General features: G+C 40.7%; 2 protein-coding genes across 6 annotated transcripts in view; one reads left to right on the top strand and one right to left on the bottom strand.

Moving 5' to 3' along the window:
- Positions 1-15952, bottom strand: part of LOC123767767 (uncharacterized) — a 672233-nt gene that overhangs the window by 53009 nt on the left and 603272 nt on the right. The gene's annotated exons all lie outside the window — the stretch shown is intronic.
- Positions 1-15952, top strand: part of pck (Claudin superfamily protein pickel) — a 31075-nt gene that overhangs the window by 6156 nt on the left and 8967 nt on the right. For all 4 annotated transcript variants that reach the window (XM_045757809.2, XM_045757808.2, XM_069310368.1 and 1 more), the window contains 2 exons: positions 3910-4085; positions 9640-9801. In XM_045757809.2, the coding sequence (XP_045613765.1) occupies positions 3910-4085; positions 9640-9801 (338 nt within the window). The remainder of the gene's footprint in view (positions 1-3909; positions 4086-9639; positions 9802-15952) is intronic.

Here is a 15952-nt window from a genome sequence, read left to right as displayed (position 1 = left end):
TGGCAGCGAAAAGCTGTTACAGGACGCAACACGTGATGAATCCTCAGCCAGACCAACCAAGCATTGGTCACCAATGGACCCTCTGAAAGCTAACCAAATCATTCTTCACCAGAAAAGAAAAATGCTGCAAATGAACAAACTACCCACCTATCTTGAGAAAGGTATTTGAGAGGTTATCTTGTGATGATTTCGGGGCTTAGTGTCCCCGTGGCCCGGTCCTCTACCAGGCCTCATTTTTGTTACACACCCCCCCAGGAAGCAGCCCGTAGCAGCTGTCTAACTCCCAGTAAACTAGTAAATAGTAAATCCTATTTACTGCTTGGTAACAGAGGCATCAGGGTTAAAGAAACTCTGCCCATTTGTTTATGCCTCCACTGGGGATCGAACCATAATAATGACAATAGACATCATAAACTCCAGATGTGTAGAGCAGAAGAGGTCAAACCAGTGAAATACATTGTTGGGCTGATCTGCTGAAAGAGGTGAAGATGTGTAAAAAGAGCCAGGGCTAGACACTGGGCTAGAAGTGCCAAAAACCAAGGGTGGGCCCATCACTAAGGAGTAAGAAGGATCACCTCAGGAAGGGGATGGCTCCCCCTTCCTTCCAAATACAACTCCAGAATATACAGAACCTGGAGCAAGAACTGAACCAGGAGAAAATATAAATACACCACCTCAACCAATCCATTCAAAGGCATCCACTGCGAGGGCCTCGTGATTGGGAAATGGAGCCATGTAGAAAGGAAGGCGCTCGTTCCACAAAAATGTGAAGAGGTCCACCACAGGGTGACCAAAAGTCTTGCAGATCCAACAGAACGACGCTTCATCAATGGTCCACTCCACAGAAATACGACGACAGTGAAATAACCCGTTTGCGAGAATGCTGGACATACCTCACATGTCAATCACGAACTACTTGAAGTGTCAAGGTCCACAGGCGATGACCCCAGCTGGAGTGCAGAGCCCAGAGGAAGCCATATCCTCCACAAGGCATGCCACACAGCTGCAAACTTGCACACTGTACTATGCAGCTGAAGGAAATGGGCCCAAACACTAACCTTGGGCAGCCAGGTGAGTGCTGGTCAGGAAGCCCCAGCCCAGAGTCAAAGCACAGATGAACATAACAGGTGATGAGGTAGGGTGGCACCATGTAACCAAATCCCAAAATCTCCAAAGAGGAAGCTGGCGAGACAAAAGCCAACTAAAGGCAGATGGGGTCTGAACCCGCCAGACCTGGAAGCAGTGAAATGGGTGGAACTTGAGAAACCAGAACAATGCTCAGAGCCAAATTCTGCCCAGGGCAAAGACAATGCAGGCAAAGTTGAAGATTCTGTACAACTGCTAAACTAACCAGTCACCCAGGGCTGATCCAACACCAGCTGGCAATGAAGCTGAAGCTAACAAAGCCGCCAGAGACAGGGAAAGAGAAGCCGACCAAGAGTCCTAAACTAGGCCTTGCCAAGTCCGAACCTGGTTTGAAACCAACTGGGGCTTCTGCCAGTTCACCTGATGCCTGAACATAGCAAGTTTGAAAAGAACCAGATCCCTGGCTTGCTAATATGCGGATTGACTGGAAACCCGAATCAGCCAGTCCTTGAGGTAGGCTAATACTGTACATGAAATCCTAGAAGATGCAACTGTGACTACAATCACCCATGCCAACCTTGTAAACACACACACAGCCAAATACAAAAAAACAAATTTTGGTTTTGAGTTAAACCAAAAGGGAGGACCTTGAAGCGGTAAGCCTGATACCGCACCACAAACCCAACCAATTCCTTAACCTGGGATGAATAGGGACATGCCTATGTGTGTCCTTAAAGTCCTGGGACACCATCCAAGCCTGGTGCACTTGTGTGCCAAGGTAAGTCATGCGGAAGGTTGGACAGGCAAGGAAGATATTCAAACCCAAAAGATTGAGGATGTACTGGTAGGTCCGCCGAGTCACTTTTTGGGATTGGAAATAATTGGGACATCTGCCGAAGGGACCAGGTCAACTCGGCTGCACCTGAGGCCAGCCAGTCTGTAGTGACCAAATGCAGAGCCTGGGAGGATACCCGATCTGAAAACCCTGACTGGACTTAGTCCAAGTGGAGATCACCATCATCTCTGATTCCAGATACCTAAATTATCATGGGGGCCAACTCTGGGGCCATTCACCCCGGTGGCCTGGCCTTTCAGGGTTGAACTTCTGAACACACAGGAGATGATATCTGTCAGTGCAGGGACAGTGTTAGCAGGCACCCTGTGAAGGAACCTAGAGTGCATGCAATCTGAAGCACAACAAAACCAATCTCACACAGTAAGCCAGATAGAAAACATGCATGAGAAGCAAAAACCAGAATATATAACAGCACAGTACGAGCCAAATGGCCCCCACAGGGACAAGGCCAAGGATAGCCAGCACTTAGGTTGAAGCAGGGAGGCTCAATACGTCCAAAAGACCCAAAACAGTACTATACAGTAGGACTTCAGTGCAAGAACTGGCAAGAAAGATTGCTACATGCAAAAGCTGGACTGCCTGGTGGTGGCATTTGGTACTATGAGTTTCGTGCTAATGTTGAATGTTTATTTTGTTCTGTGAGAATCGTTTGCACAGCTGTTTGACATTTTCAAGGATCTGGTCTTTGTTAACCTTCCAGTTGTCTGTAAAACTTCACTGACTTTTTGACTGCTTTCCCAGTGTGGTGGCAAACTGTCACTTGCTCTCTGTGCTTCTGTGAGGTGAGGCCAGGTTAAAGTTCTGGTCCCTGGTAGGCCAAACAGAACTCCCATATCTGACGTGGCACATTTGCATGGAGCATTCTCATCGAGATGCAGTAACTTCAGGGAGCCATGTGGGCTCCACCAGAAAATGGCAATATTATGGTGTTTTCATTTTTAGTATTAGGTTACAGATGAAGTTAGAATAACGTGGTTGAAAAATGATGACCAAACCACGCACTAGAAATTGAAGAGACGACAATGTTTCGGTCTGTCCTGGATCATTATCAAGTCGATTGATAATGGTCCAGACACTGAAACGACGTCGTCTCTTCAATTTCTAGTGTGTGGTTTGGTCAACATAGTATTAGGTCGCATTTATAACAGATTGAAATTTTTTTTTAAAATGTGATGTATTAGATGAAGGAATTAATTGTAACATGGTGCTAGTATCTTCCAATAGAAATTTTTTCATATCACCCTTGAATTAATCTTCACTGCTTGGTCCCTATCATTTTTTTTTTTTTTTTTTTACTTTACAGTATTTCATCTTGTTAATGCAACATTTTGTGTACTCTCCTATTAACCTGCATTTAATAATGTTAACATCAAATAACATGCATTAGTGACAGAATTGCAAATTCTAAAATATATATTCATTAACCTTAATTTTGTAACAGCAACTTTTACTGTTGACATCTTTATTAGGCTAACTGTAAAGCCTTTTTATTTATCAACATTCAACCTTAAGTCTTTAATAATTTGACTTAACATTGCAAGTTTACATCTAGCAAAACTTCATGAATTTCCAGTGTTGTGATATAAGTGTTCAAGGCCTGTATAGGTTTGTGAGCTGGAAAAGTCAACTTTCACCTTCCAAATAAGTAAGAGATGACAACATTTCTTTTAATGTCTTTTAGAGCAGTATTACCTTCATGTAATTAAGATGAAGTTTTACATAAACATGCTATACAAGATTTGTGTAACACTATGATATTGGTAATATAGATCAACATCATGGCTAAAAGTTGACAAAAAAGGCTCCTTATAAATTAAATAGGCTGTAGTATGCTAATATGAAAATATATAACTACCAAGGGTTAAATATAAAATATTTCAGGATTTACTTATATTAATAATTTTGGCTTCATAATTTGTATGCTTATTTTTCATATATAATTATATTAATAATAGACTTTATTTCAGTCCATACTGGCTGCAGTCGTATTCGTACACATACAGTGACTTCAACAACATGGGACTGTGGGAGTTCTGCTTCAATGGGTTTCGTTATCCAAAGTTCCAATATGATCACAAATTTACAGGTTGTAACTACATCTTCTCAGAAGAATACAGAATTATATGGTCATGGATGTTGCCAGGTAATGCAACTAATGTTATGATTCTTTGTATTTGATTAATGCAAGTTATAAGTACAGTACTGTATATACATTTAAAGTACGATACTCTAAGGTATTGAGCAGGGTCAACAATTTAAACCCAACCACTTTTTCAAATTATCTCGTGGCATTATTGAGAGGCCAAAACTTTCACAATATCTATTTACAATGCAGAATACTGTATATATATAATAAGAAATCATCCAACAGATATGCCATAAATTAGCAAATACTAGTCAACCAGGAAAGAAAACTCCCAAGATCCTATTTTTACAAACAATAATGGCTTGATTAGATACTGATTACAAATGCATTACTCGGATTACAACCTAAATTGAAGTTCAGACATGCATGGGCAATAAACCTGTGCAGCTAGTCTCAAATCCAAGAGAAGGAGAAATCAGCAAATTCAATTTTAATAACAGATTAACTGGGAACAAATAAACCAAAAATCTCACAGAAATATGGTAGGAAAAATAGTTAAAAAAAAAAAACACACACAAAAATAGATGTCTTCCTAACTCCACTCAACTTTGAAATAGCCATAGGCAGCATGCCCATGCACTCTGTACCAGGCCCAGACTCCTGGAATTCTATATTCATCAAGAATTGCAAACAAATCATTATCACATGTTCTAAACATCATTTAGAGATGAATTCTAAATACTGGTGTTATCCCCGACATACTTAAAACAGCAGAGATTGCACCACTTCCACAAAGGTGGCGGCTACCAACATCGTGGTGATTCCGGGGATCGATGTTTCCATGGCCTTGGGCTATGCAAAAAATTGTAGACTAATAGCTTTTATCACAAATCATAAAAATCTTATGTGTAAAGAAAAAAAAAAAGCGCTAAGTAGTAAGGTCACAAAAACATGGAATCACAGTGTCTCCATAACGTTGTGCAATATGGGTTCAGGACACGGCACCCTGCCTATCTCAATTGCTAGACTACTATGATATGGCCTTAGATGCCATGGAAGATGAGCAAAAATGCTGATATAACATGCACCTATTTTGTAAAAGCTTTTGACAAATATGACCGTAGTGTTATTGCGCACAAAATGCGCATAAAAGGGATTACTGTACTGGCAAAGTAGGAAGATGAATCTGTAATGTTCTAATGAACAGAACCCAGAGTGAACCTTATAAATGTAATTTGTATTAGTTTCTTCTGGTAGTTGACATTACTACAGCAATTAATTGCTTTAGTTGGAATGGCCTACGTTCTAGGATAATCTAATGCTCAACAAAATATAATCTGAATCATCCACCGTGAAAAGCTCAGTCCCTCAAGGCACCGTGCTTGCTTCAGTACTCTTCCTCATCCTCATATCATAGACAAGGATACAAACTATAGTACTGTACCATCCTTTGCAGATGACACTAGAATTTTCATGAGTAGACAATATAAAGGACACTGCAAACCCCAGTTGAATGTTAATAAAGTCTTTCAATGGGCCACAGAAAACAACAATGTTTAATAAGGATAAGCTCCAGTTTCTGCTGCAATGGAAAATCAAATATCAAAACAAACCACATATAAAACAGTCAAACCACACTGTTAAAGGAAAAGGCAGAGTAAAAGATTTAGGAATAACCATGTCAGAAGACCTTACTTTTAAAGAACATAAAGTAGCTATTACAACTGCAAGAAAAAGGACATTTTGGATAAAGATGTCACACCAATGGTGATACTAACAGCCCCATTCAAAGGTGAAAAAATTGATGACCTGGAGAGCATGCAAAGAACCTTTACTGCTAGAATCCACTCAATAAAACACCTAAATTATTGGGCCTGCTTAAAAATTTAAAATCTTTATTCCCTAGAGAGCAGATGAGAGATACATAATAATTTACACTTGGTTAGTACTAGAAGGATTATTTCCAAATCTGCACACATAAATAACACCAGATGACATGTCAGGATGTACAGAATATCCCCAGTGAAAAGCAGAAGTGCAATATGGGCATGCTAAGCGAGAACTCAATCAACATCAATGACCCAAGACTTTTCAACACTTCCTCACTACACAGATGGGAATAACTGACTTATCACAGTGTTCAAAAGTGAACTGGAAAAACAGTCACATCAGACAGCTTTGTTGATCAGACCACCAACCAGGAGGCCTCTGGTCAGAGACTGAGCCACGGGGACGTTGATCCTCAATCATCGACAGGTAAATGGCAGGTACTTGTGAATTACTTCAAGAGAGGAAGCATTTCATATCAAGTGTTAATTGTGTTTTGACAGTTATTAGACTGCTCAATGGTGGATATATACATAGGCTTTGTAATATGTCATTGTGCAGTAGTACTGTATATAACTACAACTGCTGGTACAGTACAACCTCGATTCAACGAATCTCCGGCTAGTTCACACACTTTTCAGGCCGGATTTACTCACCCGGTTCGACGAACAATGGTTCGCTGAAGCGGGGGATGTTCGGATTTGCTTACGACGTCGAGACAGAGTTCACAGACTGGTGGAAAACTTTCACATTCTATCACAGATTACAATTATTAATTCCTTCGTATGACAAGTTTGATCACACAAGTGGACCACACAAGTGGACCGCACATGTGGTCCACAAGCTTACGATGTTGGGACAGAGTTCACAGTGGTGGAAAAACTTTACCATACCATCACATATTACAATTAATAATTCCTTCATATGACAGTTGGATCACACAAATGGACCACACAAATGGACCACAAGTGGTCCACAAGCTTACGATGTTGGGACAGAGTTCACAGAGTGGTGGAAAACTGTTTCTATCACAGATTACAATTAATAATTCCTTCATAAGACAAGTTGGATCACACAAGTGGACCACACAACAAGTGAATCATATGAACCAAACACCAGCCAGAATGGTCCACAAGAAGTGACGCATATTAACCAAACACCAGCCAGAGTCGTCCACACAAGTGAACGACCGAGTTTCAATGATTTTCGTTCACCGACTTGTGGCATACGTATCTTTGTAAATTAATTTAAAGGCTGAAGCGTGAATAGCTAGCTAATATGTTGAAATCTTCTTATATACATTTTCTGTGATGAAACAAGATGAGTGAGGGTGGACAGAAGGGAATACTGTACAGTAAATCTCATTTTACAGTGAGGTTTCACTCACTTTCGTCTGTGTTGTCATAGTTCAGTGACCCATGGCTTTGAACGTTTCACATTAATAAATCATTTCTAAAACTGGTGTTTTAATAACTCTTTATTATCCTAATTAAACTAAATAAATAAAACCAAAAATATACTGTAATAAGATAGATATCTCCTATTTGAGAAATTATTCACGTTATTGGCAGCACAACTCTAGCACGAGTGGACAGGTCTAATCCCTGTCCATACAACACCATGCTTGTTGTGTTCGATTTCGTCGCCACAGTTCAGCGATCTACGGCTTCGAAATAATAAAATTAATAAATCATTTCCAAAGTAAGTATTTTTTATAGCTCTTATTATCGTAATAATGTTGCTAAGCTAAATATGTAACCCAAAAATATATAATTTGATGTAAATCGAATTGTTAAGGGAAATTTATGTTACTGGATCAGGCTTAAACACCAGCCTACTGAAGGGTGTACGTATAGACTTAGTCTGCGTTCGTACAGTATGCACCCAGTGCCCTTAGCTTTGTCTGCGATTGACGTACAGTATTTATCCGCTGGTGGAAGAATAATCGTGGAATTTACCATTTTTTTACTACAGCTCTGGTTATAAAACAAAATGTCTTAGGGGCTTACTAATAGTGCCTTATTAATGCCAAAAATGAAGCAATATTTTGCAAGAACTAGTAGCAGAAAATCAACCAGCACAAGAACAGCCGTACCCAACACGAGAACAGCCGTACCCAGCACGAGAACAGCCGTACCCAGCACGAGAACAGCCATACCCAGCACGAGAACAGCCATACCCAGCACAAGAACAGCTGTACCCAGCAAGAGAACAGCCGCACCAAGCACGAGAGCAGCCGAACCCAGCACGAGAGCAGCCGAACCCAGCACGAGAGCAGCCGTACCCAGCACGAGCACAGCCGTACCCAGCACGAACACAGCCGTACCCAGCACGAGCACAGCCGTACCCAGCACAAGCACAGTTGTACCCAGCACTGGTACAACAGCCGTACCCAGCACAATCACAGTTGTACCCAGCACTGGTACAACAGCAGCCAGCACCAGCTCAGAAGCAGCTGAACCCACAGCAGCAGCGAGCACCAGCAAAGCTGATGCAAACATCTAAAAACATCGTGTGCAGCGTGAGCAGTTAGAACAAGTGTTAAATTTAAGTGTGTACACAGTGTTAAAATTAAAGTTGCAGTAATTTTAGTGTACAATAGTTTTCATAAACTGTATTGTAGTACTCAACATAAAACAGAACTACTTTTAATCAACACAGTGCTAACGGAATAATGCACTGCAGTACGTATTTAATGTAGAGCATTCACAACTTCACGAAACTTCAAGATGGACATAACTTCAACAATAAGGTAAATTTATGAATTACAGTATTTTTTAGTAGAAAAGTAATATATAGGTAGAGTATGTAATATGATAATGCATTTTTATTGTGTACAAGAAAAAAAAAAGACACTGACACAAACGCCTCCTGAAGGTCACCTCTTGCAACGAATCCAATGCTCCAACGAACTGGGGTTGGTCCCATATAGTACGTTGAATCGAGGTTGTACTGTATGTGAAAATAAGTGGAAAATGGTTGTCAATGGAGTGGTATAAAGTTGAAGTCTGAGAGCATATGTTAGATGGATAACAATATATGACCACAAAATTTGATGCTCTACATTTCTTCATTGAATCATCTAGTGTTACTACATCACTTCTCAAACCAATAACCAAAGATTTTTTTTTGTTATCAGAATATAATGCAAGGAAAAACAGTTTATTCTGAATGTAACACTATGGCCCAAAGGCCAGACAGTATCTTAAACTTTTACTTTTGTGTATGGTTTGACCTGGATTAAAAGAAAGTATACTTTATTTATTATCGGAGTGAAGTGTGTTTATGGCCGCCTTATAAATGTAATTTGTATTAGTTAATTCTGGTAGTTGGCACATTACTACAGCAATTAATTGCTTTAGCCGGGAATGGCCTATGTTCTAGGATAATCTAAGTCCCACTTTCCCCCCTTTCAGATTTTACTTTTGGGTTAATATTAGATTTAAAATTATTTAGTAGTCATTATTAAGTGCTTATAGTTTAAAGCTTTATTATCCTCTTGCCTACCATGGAACATTAAATTTGTGTTTTGAAAAAGTGCACTGCTGCATCTCTTGCCATATAAACCAGATCATCTTATTTTGGTAAAGGTAACTTTTTTTAATACAAATTTTTAGAATATTGATTTTACCAGGAATAATTTTGGTCATTGAACTTTAAATTCATATTTTCAGCTACACACTTGCTGCTGTTTGTAGGCTACAGTGTCATGTTTTATAATTATAATGTACATTATTTGGTGTTTTACAAGCATCTTCATCACTTGAACTTTGTTTTATTTCAGCATGGTTTATGTCAGTGCAGACATTCATGACCATAGCTTTGCTTGCCAGCATGTCAACATTAGTGACAATAAGTCTGGTCCTGATTCGCTGGCCCATGCAGATGATCATGCGATATGAGTGGCATCTTACTGGGTTTTGTTTCTGCTGTCAGGCAATTACAGGTAAATTTGATGGTTAAAATGTTTTTTACAAATTATATATTTAGAAAATAATTTTGAGCCAATGGTTTCAAGTACTGTACTTGAAACAGCATTCTGGTGATTCCCAGACACTTGACTAACAGACTCGCCCACGATGGGCTTAAAGTCGACCAACTTGAAACTCTACAGAATTCACTGGGAGGTTCTGGAGGTCCTGAACTTGAGCCCAACCACAATTTTACAGTCTACCTGCCCACACACTAGCCTGCAGTACTGGTGTCAACACACTTACGCTCCACTCAGATCAGTGAAATCACAATGGTGTGAGACATCAATGAAAATCATTTTAAGGCAATGGAGTAATTTGAGCCAATGATCTGGTGATTCCCAGTTGTCTGATAATCTCTTGTTCCCACGGTTTGTGGGCTTACCAGATCATCATTTTCAGCCTTCAGAAGAGTTGATCCACCCATCCTGCTGTGTTGGGTCAGAATTCCCCCCCTCAGCTGCAGTCATTGCAATGCGGTTGGACTCTGGTGTAGTTGAGTTAAGCTCGTCTATTCAGTGCATGTCCCAGTTATTTCTGGTGGCCAAGCAGGACTCGGCTGATCTACGGTATATTCTCGATCTTTTGGGTCTGAACCGCTAACATTCCCAATCCGAATTTCCACATGACCACTTTGGCTCAGGTTAGTCTTGTGTTGCAGGTGGGTTCTTGGATGGTGTCCCTGGACATCAAGGGCACATACAGGTACTGACATCCCTATCCATCCAAGGTTCTAGGAATGGTTAAGGAACAATTGTGGGGCATTAGGTTTACAGCTTCAAGGTCCTGCCCTTCTGCTTGAATGTGGCTCCTTGGATCTTTACCAGGTTAGTGAAGGTACTGTAACCCCGCAATTATCCGGGATTCAAACATCCGGAAAACGCCCTTATACGGCCAAAATCGTGATCGGATAAAGTTATCACAATATCAGGCCAAAAATGGCCACAGGAACCGGATAAAAGCTGGTTTGGCCGGATGAAAATTCAGCAATACCATATTAATCCCATCTGTGGCTCTAGACGCATGGTGGAGGCGGGGGTGGGGTGGGTGGGTAGTGTTGGGAGGGGTGTGTCAGGAGGGACCACCTGGGTACAGGAATTACCATTAATTTTAGAACAATTAATCATAGCCAAAAACAAATTAAATAAGTACTTGTAATTATGTAATAACAAATAAATAAGTTTCCTAAAAGCAATGTGCACAGGCTGAAGTTTCCTTCAAAAATATTGTGAATTTTTTTCCTGGCGGCCTACGTAACGTACTATAGCTGCCCCACCCCAAGTGGACCCGTCCAACACTGGTCAACCCATGTGTGTCCGTCCCTCATGTTATACACAGTGCTGCGCCATTAGTGAAATATTTTTTAAATAACTTTTTTATTTTCATAGCAACTTTGAACATTTTTGGCCAAGACTATGTCTGGTAGCAGCATCAATCGTTCTGGAGGTGTTAAGAGGAAGAAAGTTGTCCTAACAATTAAAGACAAGTCACTGTTATACACCTCAACCAGTGCGGCCTCACAGTGCTGCGCCATTAGTGAAATATTTTTTGTAAATAACTTAATTTTCATAGTAACTTTGAACATTTTTGGCCAAGAATATGTCTGGTAGCAGCATCAATCGTTCCGGAGGTGTTAAGAAGAAGAAGGTTGTCCTAGCAATTAAAGACAAGTTACGTGTTGTTCAACCAGTGAGGCGTCACAGGCAGCCAAGCGCCTTCAACAAGTGAGGCGTCACAGGCAAGCCAAGCGCTTTCAACAAGTGAGGCATCACAGGCAAGCCAAGCGCCTTCAACAAGTGAGGTGCAAGCAAGCGCCTTCAACAAGTGAGGCCTCACAGGCAACCCAAATGCCCTCAACCAGTGAGGCTTCAGCAGCTGGCAGTCAAAACTAACTTAGCTTAATGAACTGTACAGTAATTTTAAGTGTTAATTTTAGTGTTGTGTTAGTATAGGTTACGTAAATTGTTAAGAATTTTTAACTTCAAGATGTGTGGCATCAATCAAGAAGACAAACACCAACAAGGTAAGTTGAGGTTTCTAGTTGAATATTTAATAATTATATGTGGCAAGGCAATTCAAATTTTGTTTGTAGTATAAAAATAGTTGGAAATGGTTACTTTTGGACTCGTAGGTGAAAAAGTACCATTATCCGAAAAATGTGATAATCCGGCTGGGGGTCCTTCCCATATAGTCCGGATGATCGAGTGGAGACGGTAGTTGCAGTTGTGGTAGTTAGGGGGGAGTTGTGAAGACAGGCGACGCGGCAGTGGGTGTGACGTCATGCTTGTTTACTTGTTTTCAAATTGGGGAGTTCTGCTTAAGGGGGTGTCAGAGGATTATAGATGAAAGTTGTTCAATGTCAACCAATATTAATTTTCTAGTTGTATATGAAAAGTGCTTAAATTGTCCCAAGTTTCAGTACTGCAGCATAGAGAGTTTTTTTTTTTTTTTTTTTCTCAACGTTTACGTTTTTTTTTTACACATTTTCAAGTCCACACTTCAGAACACATGTTTCAGATATAATTATTCTGTGACACTTTTCTGACACATTAGCATATAATAAAGGATTTGAGGTTCTGGCTTGTGGTCCCCGGTAGGCTTATAACTCCATTCGAATTGACTGATGCCACAGTCTAATACATACAAAGCCCAGTATATCTCCAGGAAGCCTCCTGGACTCACCCAGAAAATAGCATTTCATTATATTCAATGCCGTTTTTTTTGTCTTGGTCATTTTAGTATCGACATCTCATATGTGATACTTTCACCTATTATTGTTCAGCTTTGGTGGAGCTATTGTTGCTTACATTTGACATCATTTTGTACGTTGTCTTGCGCTTTCTTTCACCTCAGGCTAGTTTCTCCTCCCAAGTCATCTTGGGCTCTAGACAAAAATTGTCGTTTCTTTCCTCACCAAGGTTTACAGTTTCCCCTTTGGTCAAGGATATTTTTCTTAAAGCTGTGTTTTTGTTGGGTGTAGTCTCTGGCTGCAGGGTTCGGAAGCTTCATGCTCTCCTTTGGAGGGGTGGTTTGTTCATTTACGGTTCCTCTTCCTTCCTGGCGAGTCCCTGTTTTTCTCCTCTGTGGGAAGATAGCTTCAGGAAGTCACAAGGTGTTCTCTTACACCCCCCTCCCCCAAAAAAGCATTGAATATAATGAAATGCCAATTTCTGGGTGAGCCTTGGTCTTCTCCAGAACTGATGGCTCGAGCCAGTGGCCCCTGGACACTCCCCCTCCCTCCCTCCCTAAACGAGTGAGAGGGGTGGGAAAAAGAAGCACATTCTTGCTTTGAAAGTGTTTCAATCATTTGTTTACATTGTTGGAGTTCATTTGGCAGGAAGTGAGGCATTGGTATCTTTTGAACCCAGCAGTGGTCTGCATTGGTTCGCTGACTTACTGGGCGCCTTCCCTGGTGAAGCAGTAGAGTATCACCTGCTTCCTGGGCTTCAGTGTGGGGGGCCAGGTTCTGGCTCAGGTCCCCAGTAGGTGAAACTAAACTCCACAGCTGATGTAATCTAGTAGTTAGGGGCCATCTTAATGAGACAGCTTCAGGGAACCACCAGGACTCACAGAAATTGGCATCTCATTACCTGTATATTCAATTATGTTTTTTTGAAATACTTGTACTTAGGATGCTTTTTGCAAAATCTGCCATAAGCATGCCTAGCCCTTAAGCTTCTAAGAGGGCCTGAGGACTTTTACACCCCCATGCGCAAGAAAGTCAGATTCTTTTTCTAAGAATCGTAGGCGACATTTTGGCCGCAATAAGCCGAGTAAGTCTGGCAAAATGTAAGCGTTGACAGAGCAAGCATCAGAGGTGGTCAGCTCCACCACAGCTGTCAGGCAGGAGTTGCCACAAAGATATTATTACCTAATTATTTCAATATGTCTGATTTTTTCTTAGGTTTTGTTGCATTAATATTATTCAATAGTGTGTACTGTGATATATTTATATAATAAAAGTGGTGAATCATCGCTATACTCAAAATTATGGTGTGCATATTAGTGATTCAGTTATGTTCATAAAACAATAAACAAACAGTTTTGCTGTTATTACACTATATACACTGGTTATATACAATTATCTGCATGTTTTGTTCACCATAACGAACCACTAAGTTGGTATGGTGAGTCAAAAAGCAATGAGGTGTGGACGCCACACCATCCAGCCAGCCACTTGCCGCCACTCCCTTCCTCAACACCTAGCCAACATTCTCCCACTATACTTTTTTGCTTTTATTCACTATATACAGACATTATATATAAGTATCTACATGTTTTATTTACTATAACTGTACAAGTAAGCTGGTGTGGTGCCCAAAGAGTATAGTGGCCACCCTCTACACAGCATGAAAAGTCGTGCAGACGACGCCACCTCCGTCACCCAAATGGTTCCTTCCAACACATTCTTTTTGCTGTTATTACACTAATACACACGTTATATACAGGTATCTACATTTGCGTTCACCATAGCGAACTACTAAGCTGGTATGGTGAGTGCAGACAACAGGTGGCCACACATTCAGCAGACGACGCTACCTGCCTCCCTCACTCAGCATTACGCCTCCCACACAGCACTAATTATCACAATCCTGGTCATTTTTATTACAGTCAGGGGTCTTTTCTAATGCTGTCAATGCTAAATAATAGCAGTTTCACATTTATTGTGATTTTTTAAGCGATGCTGTGGTCACAAGATGAACAACAGTGCTGTTAGCTCATGCTGCGTGCACCTGCCTTGGTTGCTCTCACAGTACTGTGGCTCTCACACTGGAGAATGTTGCCCATGATTTTTTGTAAACATGGCATCTGTTTACAAGAGCCCTGAAGAAGCTGATGGGAACCAACCCTGTTTAGCCGAGGGCCATTTGAATCGTGGCTGGCACCCCTATGTCATATATATTTGGCATGCGCACGGTGGGACATGTTACTCCGGTCGTATATATATATATGTATGCCATGCACAGCTTAAGGGCTAGTGACCACATGTTTTCCATAGCAAAATGGTTCTGGCTAATTATTTTTCGATATTGTCTCATTAAGCTTTGGAATTTTTTTTCCAGGATGTGAAAAATCAACTAATGTAAACAAGTATTATTATATTATTATTACTGTATATTGTATCATTATTATTATGTCATTATAATAATGCATTGTGTTGGGGTACAGGAAGCCAGAGTGTATTCATACACGTTTGGCTTATATCGAGGCACCCCCTACCCCAAGGCCAAATTACTGACCTCGCCCAGGATGCAACCCCACAAGCTGACTAACTCCTGAGTACCTACTCACTGCTAGGTGAACAGAGGCATTAGGTGAAAGGAAATGTGTCCAACCATTTCTGTCCTGCCCAGGATTATTGTTATATTATTATATCATTATTATTATTATTATAATTATATTATCATTATGTTATTATTGAGAAAATCAGTAAGAGCTATGAGGATGATTTGAACCCACACACTTGGTACTCCCAAGCACATGCCCTAAACCACTTCACCACAACATGGTCAAACGTAATGCAACCTAGGGCTCGACTGAAGTCTTTAGGGTTCCTGAGGCTTGCACAGAAACCCAGTATTTCATGCACTGTTCCTTTACACTCTGGCTGTGGTCCAGGAGTTCTACCTCCAACGCTTCTCTTCGGATGTGCAATGAAATCACATTAACGTGATTATGCAACCTGTCTTCTTAAAAATAATGTTGCTTTTGGCTGTTTGCCCGTATGGCCAAAAGTGGATGTAATTTGAAAATGAAAATAAATTTGAGATTTTTTTTTTCAACTACAGCTAATTAAGGGTCCTCTGATAGGTTAGGTGGGCAGGAAATTCTCAGTTTCAAAACGTTAATTGAAAATTTCCACTCCTAACCTTTCCGAGTAAGTCGGATGACTCAAACAGAAAACGGGACAGTACGTCACTTTCGTGAGCCGATTTCATTTCAAATTACGTCCACTTTTGGCCATAGCGCACATACGAGCCAAAAGCGACATCATTTTTAAGAGGACGAGTTGGATTATGACCATCTTGTGTTCTAGGGTGTTTGTGGTTGGGAGTGCCAAGTGTGTGGATTTGAAAACTCCACATGGCTCTTACTGATTATCTCACCGATACATCACGTTAATGT

This window comes from Procambarus clarkii, chromosome 67 (assembly GCF_040958095.1).
Source record: "Procambarus clarkii isolate CNS0578487 chromosome 67, FALCON_Pclarkii_2.0, whole genome shotgun sequence".
In the NCBI taxonomy this organism is placed as follows: Eukaryota; Metazoa; Arthropoda; class Malacostraca; order Decapoda; family Cambaridae; genus Procambarus; species Procambarus clarkii.
This window is presented reverse-complemented; position numbering and strand designations above follow the sequence as displayed.